The following is a 20,767-nucleotide window of genomic DNA, read 5'->3' on the forward strand; positions in this document are numbered from 1 at the left end:
ACCCCACTGGCCATGCTTCTTTCAATGCAGCCCAGGACATGGTTGGCCTTCTGGGCTGTGAGCACACATTGCTTGGCTCATGTTGGGCTTCTCATCCACCAGCACCCTTAAGTCTTTCTCCTCTGGGCTGCTCTCAATCACATCATCCCCCAGCCTCTATTGAAACCGTGGATTGCTGCGACTCACGTGTAGGACCTTGCACTTGGCCTTGTTGAAGCTCTTGAGGTTACTATCCTAAATCCTATGTAAAGTCATTAGTTGGTCTTTTACTTGGTCCCAGTCTAAGATTTTTGACTACTGTGCACTTGTTTTATTTGCAGGCTCAGTTTTTATGCTCGTTTGTATTGGAGGGGGGGTGTCACGTTATTTACTGTGTGTCTTTGTACAGTTTTCTCAGAATGAAATGTTATTACAGTGGATTTGATAGAGTGGCTTTGTCAAATTAATATGCCTCTGGTTTTGAAAGACCAGCATCCTTAAAACTATAGATGGAACTGCATGAACAGCAGTTTTAGAAAGAGGAAACTTGCCTTGAGGCAGTGGTCATTGATCTCTGGGACCATTTTCTTCTGGGATTGGTAGTAAGGCTGAGAAGAAAATGACCAAAATTTTAACAAGACCTATTTCTAAAGTAACTGTTGGTTGGTTTGAAGTAACTTGTGGGTTGTTGTCTCCATGAGCTGGAAGAAGGATTCAACACCAGAAATTTGCTGATCATGCCCCTTCCAATCTTTATCCCCTGCGTGGGGCAGTATGAATTTGCATCCTTTTCTCTAGAATGATTGAAAGAAGAAAGGTTATGATTCGAAAGAATGTAAATTGTGGTAAATAGTACATTAAATTTAACTAGTTGCCCATAAAAGCACACAGCTAACAAAATCTTTAATGAGCAGCAGCAGCGAATGTTGATCATTCATTGGAATGAGAAACAAGACCCAAGAGTCTTTTCTTTAGCTGCTTTGCTTAAATGGGTTATGAGTGTTGGCTTTTCTTTCTTGTGAAATAGCAGGACTGTACAAACGAGGGTATCATCAATCGGAACAGACGTTTTTATAGGGCATCTTCAGGAAGCCCTCAGAGAAGTTTCTACCTTTCTAACTAAGGAGGTGATGAATCAGTGATGCAGATGATTCAACTTTGTAGTGATTTAAACTGTGTGTCAATTTTTGAGTGCTTGAACACTGGGTTGTGGGTTTTCAGATGCCTCAATTCAGTGATGAAATGTTCTGCTTCGTAAGCAGTTTTCAGAGATCTTTAGAACAAGAACATCATCAGGAGTAGTCAGCATGGCTTCACCCAGGGGAATTCCTATGCGATAAACCTGCAAGTTGAATTTTAAAGGCAGCGTTAGTTTGGAGAAGGGCAACTGTAATAATTGAAAATATTTATTCACTGGCATCGCATTTCACTCATTACTCTCTGCCAGCGGGTAGGGAAATGCACTTCTTGGTATTACTGAAGAAATCCTATGGAAGTCTTTGGTGTTTTCTACCTGTGTTATTTTGTAATTAAAACAAAGCTGGTTTTAATTAAAATAAGATTTTTTTCCCTGCTTCTTTTCTTTTCTGTTTGATGAATCACAAAGAGGAAGAGGTTAATCAAATGAAATATGAACAGCAGACCCACAATTTAGAATGATTTATAAAAGGAATAGTTGCAAATATCCATAGCATAATAAATTTGCCAGGTCTGAAGAGTGGTGGTCAGTGGAGTTAAATCCAGTTGGAGGCTGGTCAGGTGGTGTCTCCAGGGCTCAGTGTTGGGTCCAGTCCTGTTCAATATCTTTATCAAAGATCTGGATGAGAGGATTGAATGTATGCTTGGTAAATTCACTGATGACACCAGGCTGGGAGGAAGTGTTGATCTCCTGGAGGGTAGGGAGGCTCTGCAGAGGGATCTGAACAGGCTGAATCCATGGGCTGAGACCAACGGGATGAGTTTCAACAAGGTAAATGAGGTGTAAGGTCCTGCACTTGGGACACAACAATCCCGTGCAGCAATCTAGGCTTGGGGAAGAGTGGCTGGAAAGCTGCCTGGCAGAGAAGAACCTGGAGATGTTGCTTGACAGTGGCTGAACATGAGCCAGCAGTGGTCCAGGTGGCCAAGAAGGCCAATGGCATCTTGGCCTGTGTCAGAAACAGTGTGGCCAGGAGGGCCAGGGCAGTGATTGTGCCCCTGGACTCAGCATTGGTGAGGCCACACCTCGAATCCTGTGTTTAGTTTTGGGTCTGTCGCTGCAAGAAGGACATTGAGAGGCTGGAGTGTGTCCAGAGAAGAGGAATGAAGCTGGTGAAAGCTCTGGAGAATAAGTCTTATGAGAGGCATCTGAGGGAGCTGTGGTTGTTTATCCTGGAGGAAATGAGGCTGACGGGAGACCTTATCGCTGTTTACAACTCCCTGAAAGGAGGTTGTAGCGAGGAGGGTGTTCGTCTCTTCTCTTACGTGATGCCCATAGTATTAGAGGGAATGGCCTCAAGTTGCACCAGGAGGTTCAGATTGGGCATCAGGAAAGATTTGTTCACCGAAAGGGTTCTCAGGCCCTGGCAGAGGCTGCCCAAGGAGGGGGTGGAGTCACCATCCCTGCAGGTGTTTAAAAGATGGGTAGGTGAGATGCTCAGAGATATGGTTTAGTAGTGGACAGGTACAATTGGACTCTATGATCTCAAAGGTCTTTTCCAACCAAGTGATTCTCTTCTATGTGCAATGGCAAAGTTATTAGTAATACTTTTCATTTAATAGTAAGTACAGAGGTTTCAATTCCAAGATTCATCCATAGGGACATTTTCCTGCACCCATGGAGCTCTTCTGCATGCAGGGTGGGATTGGAATTGTCAAGGTGAACATCCGTTTAAATTTCTGTCTGCTTTGATGCCTTTTTGGAAGAGGTGGGGGGCAGGAGGAGCCAATTCCTGGGCCAGAGCTTTGTTTTCAAATAATCTCTTGATGATATGAAATGGCAGAAGGGGATGATTGAAGTGGGGAGGAGGCAAGAAAAGAATCTCCTCAGTTACCTGGGGTTGGGATCTTGTCAGATGTCAGAGATAAATGGGCCCCCCAAGCTACCCTGGATACGTGTTTAATAGGCAGAATGTGCAGGAAACATCTTTTATCAAAAGACCAGATCTAACAGAACTTCTATACCAGTGTGTTGCTGGTAGATATTGAACTATTGGACTTGGCTGTTGTTTGTAAGAGATGTAAATCAATGTCCTGGCTATTTGAGGGTGTTCAAAATTGGTTTGCTCTTTCGAAAATGGAAGAGTGTTCATCTTCGTGTGCTGCAGAGGTCTCAGCAAGATTGCTGCCTTTAGTTCCCTTAAATGCTGTCCTCGCATTTGGATCCAGCAGCATTTCCTGCCTTTCAGCTTTTCATTGTGTGATATTAAGACTAATTTACAGCCTGCTTTAAAAAGAGGCTGCAGCGTGATGATGGGGACCTGTCCTCTAAAAGGGTGTTTAGGGCTGGAAATCTTCGCATTAAACTCAGAGCAACAAAATACTTTGGGTATTTTAAACCTTTTTTCCTGTAGCATTTCCAGTGTTGTCTTTCCCACAGCTACTCTTTCAAAGAGCTGATTTTCTGTTGTTGTGCCGGCATGCTGTGGCTTTCTGAGAGGAAAGAGGGACAACAGGGAACGGCCTCAAGTTGCACCAGGGGAGGTTCAGATTGGACATTAGGAAAACATTCTTCACCAAAAGGGTTCTCAGGCCCTGGCAGAGGCTGCCCAGGGAGGTGGTGGAGTCCCCATCCCTGGAGGTGTTTAGAAGATGGGGAGATGAGGTGCTCATGATTATGATTTAGTAGTGGGCAGGTATGGTTGGGCTTGATGATTTCAAAGGTCTTTTCCAACCAAGCGATTCTATGATTCTGTGAAGAACAAGGAGCTTTAATGGAGTGTGTAGGCCCTGTACACAGCACACAAAGTGATCGTAGGTTGAAAGGTGTGCAGTAGAGGAGAGCTTTGAATAGAAATATGTGTACATCTGGTTATTGAGTTGTAATTGATATTATTGCTTATGTGTGTTTGAAGCATCTCCTGTATTAACTTTTGGTTTTGTTTTAAATCAATGCATTCTGTGTGTCTATCTAAGCTAACCCCATAACTTGCCCAAATTACGAGTTTATATAGATTTTAAATTCATAAAAAAAGTGTGTGAGAGAGTAAACAAGCACCACTTGATCCCCCAATGTTCTAAAACCTGATCTTATTCATTCAGCATGTCCAGCATGTGGAGGGAGGAGATTCTCCCTGTCTGCTCTCATGAGACCCCACCTGGAGTCCTGTATCCAGTTCTGAAATACCAAACGGAAGAAGGATATGAAACTGTTGGAATGAGTCCAGGGAAGGCCACAAAGATAATCTGAGGGCTGGAGCACCTCTGCTATGAGGACAGGCTGAAAGAGTTGGGCTTGTTCAGACTGGAGAAAGGAAGACTCTGGGGAGACCTTAGAGGGGTCTTCCAGTAATTGAAGGAGGCCTATGAGAAGGCTGGGGAGGGACTTTTTCCAAGGGGCTGGAGTGATAAGATGAGGGAGAATGGCTTTAAATTGGAAAGGCGAAGATTTAGATGAGACATTAGGAAGACATTCTTCATGATGAGGGTGGTGAGGCACTGGAACAGGTTGCCCAGGGTAGTCATGGATGTCCCATCCCTGGAAGTTTTCAAGGCCAGGTTGAATGGGGACTTGAGCAGCGTGATCCAGTGGGAGATGTCCTTGCCTATGGCAACCAGGCTGCTCAAGGCCTTGTCCAGACTAGTCTTGAACACCTGCAGGAATGGGGCAGCCACAACTTCCCTGGGCAACCGGTTCTGGTGTCTTAGCACCCTCATTGTGAAGAATTTCTTCCTAATGTCTAATCTAAGTCTTCTGCCTTCCAATTTAAAGCCATTCCCTTTTGTCCTGTCACTACAAGCCCTTGTAAAAATCCCTCCCCAGCTTTCTTGTAAACAATCCTTATCTATTTGTTGTGATGCTCGCTACAAAGCGGCACTTTATGTGCTCCTTGGGAAATGTTTCCTTGATCTTGTGCTAACTTAGGTGATGCTGATGCTTTTCTGTTCAGTGTCCAAGCTTTAGGTAGCAACAGGGCTGTGTGACGTGCAGCGTACCATTTTCCATTTCTGCCATGTCATTGAAGTCCTTCTCATGGATATTGTGGCATTTATTTCGGCTCTTGGAGAAGTTTGATTTCAGGAAAAAAATCTGTTGATCATTGGAAACTGCAGGAGTAATTGTCATCCACCAACCCTCATCAGAGCTCAGTACTGATACGATGAAACAACTGTTAGGTTTAAATTTCTCTGGAAGGCTATGGTAGGGTGGATGGTACAGCTTCAGCTGTGGCCTTCAGTGCCGTTTGTCCTTGTTGTCCATGTAGTTCCACTCCGACTGTTAGCAAGCTGCCTGATTTAGTTCTTCCTAGATGTTTTAGTTGCAGACACTTAGTTTGCATAAGTGTTTGAGTATATTTATTAAATGCTTCACCCAGTCTTTATCAGAAATGTGCTTTTGTTGTGGCTGATGTTATCCATAAATTAAGAAATGGTGCTTAATGAACATACTTAAGACAAGCATTGTACCTAGTGCTTTTCTCTTCCTTGTCTCTTAGCAACAGACTTTCTCCCTGTACAATTCCTGTTCCTTCAGGAGGAGTGAATCCACAATATCATAGAATGTTTTTGGTTTGAAGGGACCTAAAAGACCATCCAGTCCCAACCCCTCTGCCATGGACAGAAACACCTCACACTGGACCAGGCTGCTCAAGGCCCTGTTGAACCTGGCCTTGAACACCTCCAGGGATGGGGCAGCCACAACTTCCCTGGACAACCATTGCCTGTGTCTCACCACCCTCGTTGTGAAGAATTTCTTCTCAATGTCAAGTCTAAATCTTCATGGACCAATTTAAAATCATTCCCCCTTGTCTTATCCCAGCACTCTCCTGATAAAGAGCCCCTCCCCAGCCTTCTTGTAGCCCCTTCAGGTACTGGAAGGCTGCTGTAAGCTCTCCCTGGAGCCTCCTCCAGGCTGAACAACCCCAACTCTCTCAGCCTGTCCTCATAGCAGAGGTGCTCCAGCCTTTGGATCATCTTCATGGCCTTGTCTGGACCCGTTCCAACAGTTGTATATCCTTCTTATTTTGGGGATTCCAGAACTGGACACAGGACTCCAGGTGAATTTTTTAGTAGTTCCAATGTTGATTTTTTAAATTTGTTCTAGTGCGAGAAACAAGCCTTCTGGAAATTAAAGAAGATACGGAACTGGATCCAGAGGAGAACAGCACTGTCTTCATGGGAATACTCATCAAAGGGTTGGCCAAGCTGAAGAAGATCCCTGAAACAGTGAAAGCCATCCAGGACCGCTTAGAACAAGAACTCAAGCAGATTGTGAAGCGGTCCACAACCCAGGTGGCAGACAATGGTTACCAGAGAGGGGAGAATCTGTCCCAGGAAAATCAACCCAGGTAAATATACTTCAACCACTGAACCTTGATTAATGAGGCCTCTGGGAAAGCTGCGGAGGCGCTGTTTGTCAGGGGGCATAGGGATAGGATGTGGCAGAATGGTTTTAAGCTGAAAGAGAGGAGATTGAGATGAGGTATCAAGAAGAAATGTTGTCCCTTGAGAGTGCTGAGGCACTGTCACAGGGCGTTCAGAGAAGTTGTGAATGGCCCGTCCCTGGAGGCATTCAAGGCCAGGTTGGATGAGGCTTTGAGCAACCTGCTCCAGTGGGAGGTCTCTGCCCATGGCAGGGGGGTTGGAACTGTATGATCTTTAAGGTCCCTTTCAACCCAAACCATTCTATGTTTTTATGATGGTTCTGTGGTTGATTGCTGCAAAAAGGAGTCTGGAGAAGGCATCATATCTGCTAATTTCAATTGGAAGGAATGATAATAATATTTTTGCAGTGGCAGAGATCTCAAATGGTGAAATTTTTAGAAATGCCTGTGTCTCTTCCTTCCTTGACCACCTGAAAGGCTTGGGAATTTAGATGTGTTCAGAAAGGGATTCACAAATTCATTGTTGCTTCTCAACTAAGGGAGATGCTTCCTTCTGTACTTGGCCCTAGAAGAGAATCTTTTGGCTAAGCAGATGTTTGAAATGCTGATTTGAGGATGGAAGCAGAGTCGAAGACAGCATTATTTAACTACCAAGAGGTGCATTATGTTGAGTATTTGATTTTATTTTTCTTTTAACTTAACCTTTCATTTTAAGTGGCTTTGCAATAGCTTGAATTGTGTTGCTGTCTCAGATTGCATGGGGTAAAAAACACTTAGTGCCAACACGAATACATCTTCTTTGTTGCCCTGAATCATGAGTTGGTGCTGATGCTGATGCCAAAGGAACGTTTAAGTTCCTGTGTAATATGACTTGAAAAGGGAATATTCAGCTCAATTTATTCCAAGTGTAGTAGAGTCCAATTAAGTTGATGCAGGTGCAAAACTTTGAAATCCTACATGGAACTAATTATATCGGTATATATGGCCTAGCTTCTAATTGGTTTGCAGCCCCATTTACATTAATAGCAAGGTGTGGAAGGAACTGAAAGCTGTTTCTGGTGTTCTTCAGGATGCACTAGGATTGTTCTTTGGAAAAGAAGACTCCTTAATTGGTAGCTATCATTTATAGCTGAAATTTTCATTTGTGATACTGCGTATTGTTACGATTGCTGTCCAAAGGGAATTAATGATGGAAAAGAAAAATGAACACAAAATGGTTTTAGGCAGAAAGAGGAGAGATTTAGATGAGGTCTCTGAGTGCTGAGGCACTGGGCCAGGTTGCCCAGAGACGTCGTGGCTGCCCCATCCCTGGAGGTGTTCAAGGCCAGGTTGGAGGTGGCTTTGAGCAACCTGGTCCAGTGGAAGGTGTCCTTGACCATGTCAGGGGGGTTGCAACTGGATGGGCTTTAAGATCCATTTTAACCCAAACCATTCTATGATGTTATGCATGTTTTCATTAAATGTAATATTTGTAGTTGAAAATTACTCCCAAGAAAAACTTTAGTTTGATAAAGCCTTTTTGAGTTTGTATCATTATCTTTGCTGTGGAAATAATGGTGTTTTAAAGAATGAGTAAAATTCTGGTGCTGATAACTTGGCGAAATTACAATCTTCTTGGGTGGGTCAGAAGGCAGAATTTTAGTTTATGATGCCAAGAGGGAGCAAAGCATACGCTCGATTCTTTTTATGAATCAGTCTAGAGGGTTATATAGCTGCTTGGTTGTCCAGTGATATGGAGAAATTGGAGCAGATCATATTTTAATTACATAAATCTGCCCTATCACTACAGGCCCTTGAAAAAAAATCCCTCCCCAGCTTTCCTGTAACCCCTTCAGGTACTGGAAGGCCACTCTAAAGTCTCCCCAGAACCTTCTCTTCTCCAGGCTGAACAACCCCAACTCTCTCAGCCTGTCCTCATAGCAGGACATCAGCGGTCACCCCATCATAGAAAGCCACTAGGCTGGTAAGGCAGGACTTCCCCTTCGTGAACCCATGCTGGCTGTCTTGAATCACCTCCCTGTCCTTCATGTGCTTTAGAATGGCTTCTAGGAGGATCTGTTCCATGGACTCCCCAATCACAGAGGTGAGGCTGAGACGTCAGTAGTTCCCAGAGTCCTCTTTTCTACGCTTTTTAATAACTGGCACAGTGTTGCCCTTCTTGAGAAAGACGTTGAGGGGCTAGAGCATGTCCAGAGAAAGGGAACGAAGCTGGTGAAGGGCCTGTAGAACAAGTGTTATGAAAGGAGGCTGAGGGGAGACCTCATCACCGTCTAGAACTCCCTGAAAGGAGGTTGTAGCGAGGTGGGTGTTGGTCTCTTCTGCCAAGTGATAGGCAAAAGGACAAGAGGAAATGGCCTCAAGTTGCGTCAGGGGAGTTTCAAATTAGACATCAGGAAAAATTTCTTCACAGTAAGGGTCCTCATGGGCTGGCAGAGGCTGCCCAGGGAGGTGGGGGAGTCCCCATCCCGAGAGGTAATTAAAAGATGGGTAGATGAGGTGCTCAGGGATCTGGTTTGGTAGTGGACAGGTGCAGTTTGACTCGATGATCTCGAATGTCTTTTTTAACCGAATGATTCTGTGATTCTACGATTCTTCCAGTCACCAGGTTGTTAAATGAAGAAGAAGAAGAATCTGGACACGTGCCTGGTTGAGGTTCCGATTTATGTGACATGACTTTGGTCGGATATGTTGCCATAGCTTGACTTTTGGTTGAAAATTGTCCCAGGAAGAGGAAGTGCATTGACAGTTCTACTAAATCCTATTGACTGAGTTCAATTCACTTCTCCTTACATGTTTATAACACACTTCTGGCTTTGAACTTCATCTCCACGCTTCAAAATAAACACGGGAATTATATACATGCCAACACCCTGACCAGGTGAAGGACGTTACTGCTGCTAAAACACATGAATAGTCATTAGCGACCTCGTTCCGCTGTCAGCAGTCACTTTGTATCAATTCAGTCTCCGTTAGCGCCCGGACAATAGGACTCGCTTCCGGGTTTATGTCACTGTCTCTCAACATATTTCCCCTATTTCTCGATTAAGGGGTTATGAGATTGCCTTGACAAATTGCCTCAGCTGTTCTCCTGTCACTCTCTGTTCGTGTTCTGCTTAGGTCACTCGGTGCTGCAACCCCATATGCATAAAATCTAGGCCATATTCTTTTATGCTGTTTTGTCTCGTTTGCTGTCTGACACGGACTGTGTCTGTGTCTCCTTTGGGTCACCTTGTTTCAAAAATGACCTGACCAATTCAAAAGACTTGTAGAGAAAAGAAAATGAGGATAATTTGAAAACAGGGAGATGTGGAAATATGTGTCTGATGCATTGTCCAAATGCTTCTGGTATATTGCCAGGCTTGGCACTGCGACTGCTTCCCTGGGGAGCTCTTTCAGTGCTCCACTACTCCCTGGTGAAGAACCTTTTCCTAATGTCCAACCTAACCCTCCCTTGGCACATCTTCCTGCCATTCCCTTGGGTCCTATCATTGGTCACCAGAGAGAGAAGATCAGCGCCTGCTCCTACTCTGTCCCTTCTGAGGAAGCAATAAACTGTTGTGAGATCTCCCCCCAGTCTGCTCTTCTCTAGGCTGAACAGACCAAGTGACTTCAACTGCTCCTCATATGACTTCCTCTCTACACCCTTCACCAACTTTGTGGCCTCCTCTGGCCTCTCGCCATCAGCTTTAGATCCTTTGTATCCTGTGGCACCCAAAACTGTACCCAGTCCTCGAGGTGGGGCCACACCACTGTGGAGCAGAGTGGGACAATCCCCTCCCTCGACGGTATGGTAGTGCCGTGCTGGATGCACCCCAGGACATGGTTGGCTGTCTTGGCTGCCAGGGCTCACTGTTGGCTCGTGGTCAACTTGTTGTTGGCCAGAACCCCTAGATCCCTTTCTGAAGGGCGGCTCTCCAGCCTCTTGCTCCCCAATCTGTGTGGACAGCCAGGGTTGCTGCGTCCCAGGTGCCAAACCCAGCATTTGCCCTTGTTAAACTTCGTGTGGTTGGCGATTGTTCAGCTCTCCAATCTGTGTAGATCCCTCTGCAGGGTCTCTTTGCCCTCAAGAGTGTCAGCAGCTCCCCCCAGTTTCTTGTCATCAGCAGACTTGGTCAGTAAACATTCAAGTCCTGTATCCAGGTAATTTTGAAGATATTAAAGAGTCCTGTTCCTAAGATGGATCCCTGTGGAACCCTCTAGGGACCGATCGCCAGCCCGATGTAAGAGCATTCACAATGACCCTTTGAGCCCAACCCATTAGCCAATTGTTCTCCTACTGCATTATGTGTTGATCCAGCCGGATGCAGGGCGTTTGGTTTAGGAGGATCTTGTGAGGAGCATCAAAGGCCTTGCTGAAATCCAGAAAGATTACATCAACTGGTTTTCCCATCGTGGTTGAGAATGGAAAATGCAATGTAATGGTGCGTAGTTTGCAACACTGAGGAACATGGATTGTGGAGGTTTCATGTCTATCAATGTGTAACATGAGAGTAGCAAGACACTGCAATTTAGAACCAATAATTCTCTTTGGTATAATGTTATTTAAAGCCATGTATTTAACGGCTTTAAATTAGAAGGGGGAAGATTTAGATTAGTCATTAAGAAGAAATTCTTCACAATGAGTGTGGTGGTGAGACACTGCCACAGGTTGCCCAGAGAAGTCATGGACACCCCATCCCTGGAGATGTTCAAGGCCAGGTTGGATGGGGCCTTAAGCAGTGTGGTCCAGTGGGATGTGTTCCTGTCCATGGCAGAGGAGTGGAACTGGATGGCCTTTAAAGTGCCTTCCAACCCAAATCATTCTACAATTCTAACTCTCGTAGCTTAAATATCCAATGGAAGTGGATGTTTGTGGGTATTCAGCACTCTGAAATGAAGTGGGTGAGCCATGAACACCCCCCTCATTAGTAGTTGCTAACTAACAGAGAAGACTGAAGTGTGGTGGTAAAGGAGTGGGTGCAACTCCAGTTCTGCTGCAGATCTGTCCTGCTCCGGAGTAGCAGCTCCTGATGGGAAGATACAGGAAGCATGTGGTGACTCCTGAGCTGCTGCAGATCAGTGTGATGGAGCCTGTCTGTCAGAGCTAGGAAGTGCCTACCATATGGATTTAGGAAGTGTTATCGTCACATTTTGTTGGGGTTACGTGTGTACTTGATTTGCTCATTACACGGCAGTGTACTTGATCAGAATCCTTCTTTTTTTTTCAGATAAAACAAAACTGATGAGTCATTACCTTACCACAGAGTATTTAGGACTTTGCAAACGTAAATTAATTACAATAATTGGGCAGTAAGGAAGCCATAGGAGCAGGTGAGATGTAGGACATTTAGATGAGCTTGTAGCTGTAGCACCTCCCATACAGTAGTAAAATGTTGATAACTGGCACAGTTGGTGAGGCTTCATGTTTTTGGTTTCTGATCTTTCATGTTGCTTAAAACCTGCCAACCTACTAATTTCATAATTCAAAATTAATATCTTGTATTCTGTTTTTAAGAGTAAGGGCATTTATCTTGACTTGAGATTCTTGCTTTCTTCTGAGGGGAAAGCAGACAGTGTCCTTCCCTGTCTGCAGCTCCATCTGAAACTTAAAATGGTCTCTAATATCATAGTAGTGAGGTGTAGTCACTGTGCAGTTGCTAATCATAGAATCATAGAAGGGTTTGGGTTGGAAGGGACCTCAAAGATCATCCAGTTCCAAACCCCTGCCATGGGCAGGGATACCTCCCACCGGACCAGGCTGCTCAAGGCCCCGTCTAGCCTGGCCTTGAATACCTCCAGGGGTGGGACATCCATGACTTCTCTGTGCAACCTGTGCCAGTGCCTCACCACCCTCACGGTGAAGAATTTCTTCCTAATGTCTGATATAAATCTTCCCCCTTCCAATTTAAAGCCATTCCCCCTTGTTCCGTCACGCCAGACTCTTCTAAGGAGTCCCTCCCCGGCTTTCCTGTAGCCCCTTCAGGTCCTGGAAGGCCGCTGTAAGGTTTCCCCCAAGGCTTCTGTTCTCCAGGCTGATACATTTGTCTGTCCTATTATCCTAAGTAGAACTCAGTGAAAGTGTGCAACTTTCCTGAGGCATTCAAGGCCAGATTGGATGAGGCTTTGAGCGACCTGATCCAGTGGAAGGTATTCCTGCTCATCGCAGAGGAGTTGGAGCTTAATGGTCTTTAAGGTCCCTTCCAACCCAAACCATCTGTGATGCTATGAACTCTGGTGTAGAGGTAGGAGTGAGAAGGATGATCCTCAGAAGTATTTAGGTGCCAAACTTGAACTGCTGTCACCTGAAGGTTTGAAGCCAGGTGACTTCCTGGCTTGTGCACAGCGTCTGTCACAAAACAGGATGTATGAAGTCAAAGTCTTCTGACTCCTGGCCTGCTGCATGACTGTGTGCCTGTGTTGTCCTCTAGAAATTGATTGGTATTGTCTTGTTGGTTTACAGGTTACTGCTGGAACTGCTAGAGCTCCTCTTTGACAAGTTCAACGCCGTGGCTGCTGCTCACTCTGTTGTCCTTGGGCACCTTCAGCAAACAGTGGCCTCTCCTTGTAGCCAGTATGATGGTGACATCAAGCTCTACGACATGGTCGATGTGTGGGTCAAGATCCAAGACGTCTTGCAGGTAAGAATCCTTCAGGTGGGCACGTTTTTGGCTCGGAACAGGTTTTATAACCAGAGGATACGTGTTGAGACAGCTGTGCTGGAATTTATCTTGGGTTTTGGTAAGTGGCCACATTTATAATAGACTTAAACTCTAGAGAGCTTCAGTATCAGCAAAAAAATTCCTGTGAATTCATCCTTACGGTGTATGGAAAGGTTGATTCCTTTTGCCTATCAGGTGATTTATCAGAAGCTTTCAAACAGTGACATTTTTGTTCTGTGTTACCATGTCATGCCTGCCTTAGAAAGTGTCACAGCTCTAATCACTTGTCTTCTCTTGTCATCGCAGCTTGGTTATAGTCAACTGAGACACTTGCTGCCAGCATGTTTTCAGGGCATTCTGGTTTGATTCTAATTCTTAACTGTAGCGCATTAAAGCTGTACCTTGCTTAGGCTTTATTCTGGTACCGTGCCTGTCACCTTACTGTCTGAGACTCTCACAAGCAGCAGAGCCGTCATCTGTCACACGTCTGTTCTCTCCTTCTTGCTGTGAGGCCATCACGTGCACATTAGAGTTTTCTACTTATTTATGTTGGAATTGCCTTTATATAAAGCACACAGGCGTCCACCTCACCTGTGTTAGGTAGAGGAGGTCAAAGAAATGAGCCTCAAATTATTTATAAGAGTTGGCAAGATTTATGATTGTAGAATAATAGAGTGGTTTGGGTTGGATGCTGTGTCCCAGGTGCAAAATCCAGCACTTGCTGGTGTTAAATTTTGTGCGATTGGTGATAGACCAGCTCTCCAGTTTATCCAGATCCCTCTGCAGGGCCTCTTTTACCCCACGATATCCTCATGGAAAGGATATTGAGGATTCAACTCCATGTGAGTCCATGCAGATCTAAGGCAGCTGTGCTGTGATGCCATTTCTTCCTCTTCCATAACCCAGGATGCTTTTCTTGCTCTGGCAGTGTTGCTCATTTTCTGAACAGTGATCTAATTTCATGGACTTTATTTGGCCAAGTATTCTCTGCTGGCTGCGTTTTCTGCTTGCTCAGGTCCTTGAACTGTTTCAGTGTTGGCACAGGAGTAAGTGAGAGGGGGTGCACTGCAGCGAAGGAAAGGGAAGGGTTTATTCTGGTAAGGGTTTATCCTGGGTTTATCCAGTTACAAGTGGGGTTCCTCAGGGCTCGGTACTGGGTACAGCCCTGTTCAATGCCTTTTTCAATGACCTGGGTGAAGGCATTGAGTGCACCCTCAGCAAGTTTGCGGATGACACTAAGCTGGGTGGAAGCGTGGATCTGATGGAGGGTAGGGAGAGTCTGCAAAGGGATCTTAACAGCCTGGACCGCTGGGCTGAGACCAATGGGATGAGGTTTAACAAGGCCAAATGCCGGGTCCTGCATTTGGGGCATAAGAACCCTATGCAGTGCTACAGACTAGGAGAAGTCTGGCTAGAAAGCTGCCTAGAGGAGAAGGACCTGAGGGTGTTGGTTGACAGCGACTGAACATGAGCCAGCAGTGTGCCCAGGGGGCCAAGGCGGCCAATGGCATCTTGGCTTGTATCAGAAACAGCGTGACCCACAGGTCCAGGGAGGTTATTCTCCCTCTGTACTCGGCACTGATGAGATTGCACTTGGAATGCTGTGTTCAGTTCTGGGCCCCTCACCACAAGAAGGATGTTGAGGCTCTGGAGCATGTCCAGAGAAGAGCAACGAAGCTGGTGAAGGGGCTGGAGAACAAGTCTTATGAGGAGCGGCTGAGAGAGCTGGGGTTGTTTAGCCTGGAGAAGAGGAGGCTGAGGGGAGACCTTGTTGCTCTCTACAACTACCTGAAGAGGGAGCTGGCCTCTTCTCCCAAGTGACAGGGAACAGGACAAGGGGGAGTGGCCTGAAGCTCTGCCAGGGGAGGTTCAGGCTGGATATCACGGAGAGAGTCATCGGGCACTGGCAGAGGCTGCCCAGGGAGGTGGTTGAGTCACCTTCCCTGGAGGTGTTTAAGGGATGGGTGGATGAGGTGCTGAGGGGCATGGTTTAGGGAGTGTTAGGAATGGTTGGACTCGATGACCTAGTAGGTCTTTTCCAACCTAGTGATTCTGTGATTCTATGATTCTAACTGCAGCTTTCATCAGTGTGAGCTACTGTATGGAGCAGCACTTCAAGGTATCTGCTCATGTGAAAACAAGGTGGTTTTTGCTTAGCACAGGTCCAACAGCTCTGGAGTCCTGTGTCCAGTTCTGGAATCTCCAGCAGACGAAGAATGTGGAACTGTTGGAATGGTTCCAGAGGAGGCCACAAAGATGATCTGAAGGCTGGAGCACCTTTGCTAGGAGGACAGGCTTAGAGAGTTATGGTTGTTTCATCTGGAGAAGAGAATGCTCTGAGAAGACCCTAGAACAATCTTCTAGTAGCTGAAGGGGCTACAGGAAAGCTGGGGAGGATCGGCTGGGGGAACGGCTTTAAATTAGAAGGGGGAAGATTTAGATTAGACATTAGGAAGAAATTCTTCATGGTGAGAGTCGTGAGACACTGGCAGAGGTCGCCCAGGGAAGTTGTGGCTGCCCCATTCCTGGAGGTGTTCACGGCCAGGTTGGATGGGTCTTTGAGCAACCTGATCCAGTAGGATGTGTCCCTTCCCATGGCAGGAGGATTGGAACTGGGTGATCTGTAAAGTGCTCTAAAGTGTCCAAACTATTCTATGATTCTGTTATCCAGTCATGAGCTCTGAATCTTTCCACGGTCACGATGTTGTCTGTCAGTTAAATAAATGCATCCTGGATAAGGTAACCAAAGCTCTCTTTGCTGAACCTTTGCATTTAAAGGATGAACTATTTGTGACACAGTTAATGCCTGTGAAGTAAAATAATATTCTTGGATGTTAGGTGTTAACGTGCCATAAGTACTGGTGGAAATGTCAGAGCAATGCATGAAATTGCTGTTGCGTTTGGCAAGTTCTCCAGGTAATATTTGGATCCTAAAATAGTGTTATTTTTCAGAAAGTCTCTTTACAGAAATTGAATGGTTTTGTGGTTGTCCTTTAAATAATGTGCTTGACAGCACTTCTGCTTCCTTCTAAATGGACTTAAATGTGCGGAACTGGTGCCCTTGGACCCTGGGCTTGTTCATAACATTAATGCTCGTCTCTCATTTAGCTGAAAAGATGATGGTCATGAAAGTGATTTGACTGCAGCTTCTGAAAAGTACGGTTTCAGTCAATCTTGGGTGCGTGAAGGTGGGAGAGGGAGCGTTCTACCCTCCACTTTGATGATATTTAAAAATGGAATTTAGATAATTATTGTAGGTCACTTGGCACTTTTCTTTTTCCCTTTATCATATTTGAAGTGAAGTGGAAGCATGCACTAAGAAATCCAGCGCAGGGAGTGTTACACAACTCTTTTTTTCTGCATATATGTGCTACTAAGGAGCATGAGAATCTCTGCAAGAGCATATGATCCAGGAAGAGTGTTACTTCTCAATCTAGGAAGGGATGAGTTTATTTGAGATTAGATTATATTAGATATTCCCAAATATTTCTTCACTGAAAGAGTGGTGAAGCACTGGAAGAGGTTGCCCAGGGAAGTGGTGGAGTTCCTATCACTGGAGGGGTTCAGAAAGCGTGTAGACGTGGCACTTCAGGGTATGATTTAGTAGACACAGTGGTGTTTGGCTGATGTTTGGACTGGTTGTTCTTGGAGGTCTTTTCAAACCTTAATGATTCCATGATGCTTTGATTTTGCAGGAAGGTATTTGCTTGAATTTTGGTCTTGCCAAGAAGGTGTGCAATGTCCCAACTCCCCTCCCTGTTGGACCATGAGTATCCAAAATAAAAAGTCCAGCATTTCCTGCCTGTAAGTTGCTTGTTAGCCTTCATCTTCTTGAGTTATTAATCCTAGAATCACAGAATCATAGAAAAGTTTGGGTTGGAAGGGATCTTAAAGATCATCTAGTTCCAACCCCCTGCCACAGGCATTGACACCTCCCACTAGACCAGGCTGCTGAGTGAATGGGAGGATGTGGAAGCAATGGGAACTTGGCTGTAGATAAATGCATTATCTTTAATTTTATGCATTTCTGTAGATTCTTGAACAGTTTTGTTAGGTCCGATGTGCTTTTTTTTTCCCGGTAACTATCACTGCCTGCTGTACTTTATTCCTCTTGTCAGCTAGAATTAGGATAGTCTACAAGTAGTTCATCAGCATTTGTAGACATGTTTTATAGGACTATAAAACCACGTCTCTTTTGATGTGCTGAGCTTATTCACACTTAGTCCCTGTGCGACTGGCTTTAAAGGCAGTGAGTCGTGCTCTTACTAGCATCGTAAAACTACTATGAACAGGAAAAGGCCAAACGCACATCATGTCCTCACTGCAAGACGTCTCATCTGACAGCGGTGCATGAGGGATTAGTGCAGGCAAATTCCTGCTAATGTTAAGAGAGGAACTGATATCTGAGGCAAATGTTCAGAAATGGTTTAGCTTAAAAGCCTTTCCGCTCCCGTGCTGTGTACTTGTTGTGCTTAGAATCATAGAATCTTTGAGTTGGAAAAGACCTTTGAGATGGTAGAGTCCAACCATACTGGTCCACTACTAAACCAGATCCCTGAGCACTTCATCTCCCTGTCTTTTAAACACCTCGAGGGATGGGGACTCCACCACCTCCCTGAGCAGCCTCTGCCAGTGCCTGAGAACCCTTTTGGTGAAGAATTTTTTCCTGATGTTTAACTGAACCTGCCCTGGTGCAACTTGAGGCCATTTCTTCTCATCCTGTAGCCTTTCACTTGGGAGAAGAGACAAGCATCCGCCTCACTACAACCTCCTTTCAGGGAGTTGCAGACAGTGATGAGGTCTCCTCTCAGCATCCTTTTCTCGAAGCTAAACAACCCCAGTTCCCTCAGCTGCTTCTCAGAAGACTTGTTCTGCGCACTTAGCTTGCATGACATTTACAAAGCTGTAAAGTAGAATCTTTTCTGTCCTCAAGTTTACCAGCTCTTGCTGTTTCTTTCCTGATACAAAATCTCAATTCTCTAATTATTTGTGAGTTAGGAAACCACAAAACTGCATTAGCGAATGTCTTTCGTAAAATTTCTCTTTCCATCATCTTATTTTCCTTGTGTTTTGCTGAGACAGGCACCTTTGCAGATGAGCCCTTACATATGAACTCTAAGGGCTGAGGCCACGTGCAACAAGAAGCTCAGCCTTGGTCAGACAGAAAGTATCATAGTGTCATAGTATAGTTAGTGTTGGAAGGGACCTTAAAGATCATCTAGTTCCAACCCCCCGGCCATGAGGAGGGACACCTCCCACTAGATCAGGCTGCCCAAGGCCCCATTCAACCTGGCCTTGAGCACCTCCAGGGATGGGGCAGCCACCACCTCCCTGGGCAACCTGTTCCAGCATCTCACCACTCTGGTGTTGAAGAAATTCTTCCTAATGTCCAGTCTAAATCTGCCCCTCTCCAGTTTATACCCGTTCCGCCTCGTCCTATCCCCGCAAGCGTTTACATCCCTCTCCAGCTTTCCTGTAGGTCCCCTTCAGGTACTGGAAGATCGCTATAAGGTCTCCTCTGAATTTCTTCTTGATGTCTACTCTAAGCATTTCCCCTCCAATTTAAAATAATTTCTTCTTTTCTTTCTCATTCATTCTGCAAGCCACGCTACTTGCCTGTTCACACACCTGCATCCCTGTACACCTCTCCTCTATCCTTGCTCTTTCTTTCCATTTCTTCATCAGCACCAATCTCTCAGCATTGATCGAGGGCACTACGCAAGAAGGGAATGATAGAATCACAGAATCATAGAATCGTAGAATGCTTTAGGTTGGAGGGGATCTTAAAGCCCATCCAGTTCCAACCCCCCTGCCATGGGCAGAAGGTGCAGCTTATATGGACATGTGTTATGTGAGGACCCAACGCTGCAGGTGGGACAGTGGCAGCTCCTTTTCTCTTTTGAAGGAAACAACAAGTCTGCACATATACAGTTGGAAACTGTTGCTGCTGCAGCTCTGGCAGAGGGCTGGAGCACCTGTGCTATGAGGACAGGCTGAGAGAGTTGGGATTCTTCAGCCTGAAGAAGAGAAGGCTTCAGGGAGACCTTAGAGCAGCTTCCACTGCCTGAGGGGACTACAGGAAAGCTTGGGAGGGACTTCTTACAAGGGCCTATAGTGATGGGATGAAGGGAAATGGCTTTAGATTGGAAGGGGGAAGACTTAGATTAGGCATTAGGAAGTAATTCTTCCCAAAGAGGGTAGTGAGGTGCTGGCACATGTTGCCCAGGGAAGTCGTGGTTGCCCCATCCCTGGAGGTGTTCAAGGCCAGGTTGGATGAGGCCTTGAGCAGCCTGGTCCGGTGGGAAGTGTCTGAGCCCATGGCAGGTGAGTTGGGACTGGATGATCTTTAAGGTCCCTTCTGACCCAAACCATTCTGATTCTATGCTTCTGTAGGCACCAGTTTGAAATGTTTCACGTCTCACTGGTATTGCCCATAAAACATTTAGGAACATTTACTTCACAGCGTGCTTCTCCTCATCAGAGTGACTGAGTCATCTCGTCTCACCGGGTGATGCCATTCCATATTTTACACACGGGGGAACTTATATTTGAATGAAGTACATGGAGAGGTTTGGAAGTATTTCTATTACCTGTGGGCCTGATTTGATCATGTAGAAGGAGGGAAGGTATTTTGTGAGGTTTTTCAAGGGTTTAGTAAGAGTCTCTCTTATTTTGTTTGTTCCCCTTGACGTTATGGATGCTCTGTGCCATGGAGAGGCTGGACATTAACCTGCAAAGTGCCCAACAAAAACTCGAGATCACTGTTTCACTGATGGTCTGCAGGCTTCAATATTTTATTCATTTTGTACTTTTTCTTATGTTTGTGTTGACCTTTAGAAATGTTTGGGTTTTTTTTGTGGTAAGTCTGCAAATACCTATCATTGGGTTTATGTGGCCAGCAGGTCAAGGGAGGTGATTCTCCCCTTCTACTCCATTCTTGGGAGACCCCACCTGGAGTCCTGTGTCCAGTTCTGGTATCCCCAACGTAGGATATGGAACTGTTGGAATAGGGTGAGTTGTGGGACAGAAAGATGTTGCGAAGGCTGGTGCACCTCTGCTATGAGGACAGACTGCGAGAGTTGAGCTTGTTCAGCCTGGAGAAGAGAAGGCTTCAGAGAGACCTTAGAGCAGCCTTCCAGTATTTGAAGGGGCTACAGAAAAGCTGGGGAGGGACTTTTTGCAAGGGTCTGGAGTGATGGGATGAGGGGGAATGGCTTTAAATTGGAAGGGGGAAGATTTAGGTTAGACGTTAGAAAGAAATCCTTCCTGCTGAAGGTGGTGAGGCACTGGCACAGGTTGCCCAGGGAAGCTGTGGCTGCCCCATCCCTGGAGGTGTTCAGGACGAGGTTGGATGGGGCCTTGGGCAGCCTGATCTAATGAGAGGTGTCCCTGCCCATGGCAGTGGGGTTGGAACTGGATGATCTTTAAGGTCCCTTCCAACCCAAACCCTTCTGACTCTATAAACTGTGGATATTGATAATGAAGAATTGAGTCTGAGGTGATTAGGCTGTGGTGTTTGAGGGTATGTATGTGGCTGATGGGGCATGGTTAGAAAGTATTTAAGCATAGAATCAGTCTAATTGCTTAATTGGCACTTACTTGTTTTGGCTTAAGAAATTGCTGCTGTAC

The 20,767-nt window shown here is 45.5% G+C and overlaps 1 protein-coding gene across 1 annotated transcript in view; it reads left to right on the forward strand.

Annotated features, from left to right (window-relative positions):
- The window catches only part of EXOC4 (exocyst complex component 4), a 479,192-nt gene that overhangs the window by 59,530 nt on the left and 398,895 nt on the right, over window positions 1-20,767 (forward strand). Inside the window, exons 6-7 of the mRNA XM_054084687.1 lie at window positions 6,221-6,464; window positions 12,940-13,117. Of these exons, the coding sequence (XP_053940662.1) occupies window positions 6,221-6,464; window positions 12,940-13,117 (422 nt within the window). The remainder of the gene's footprint in view (window positions 1-6,220; window positions 6,465-12,939; window positions 13,118-20,767) is intronic.

Source organism: Cuculus canorus, chromosome 1, assembly GCF_017976375.1.
Source record: "Cuculus canorus isolate bCucCan1 chromosome 1, bCucCan1.pri, whole genome shotgun sequence".
Classification (NCBI taxonomy): Eukaryota; Metazoa; Chordata; class Aves; order Cuculiformes; family Cuculidae; genus Cuculus; species Cuculus canorus.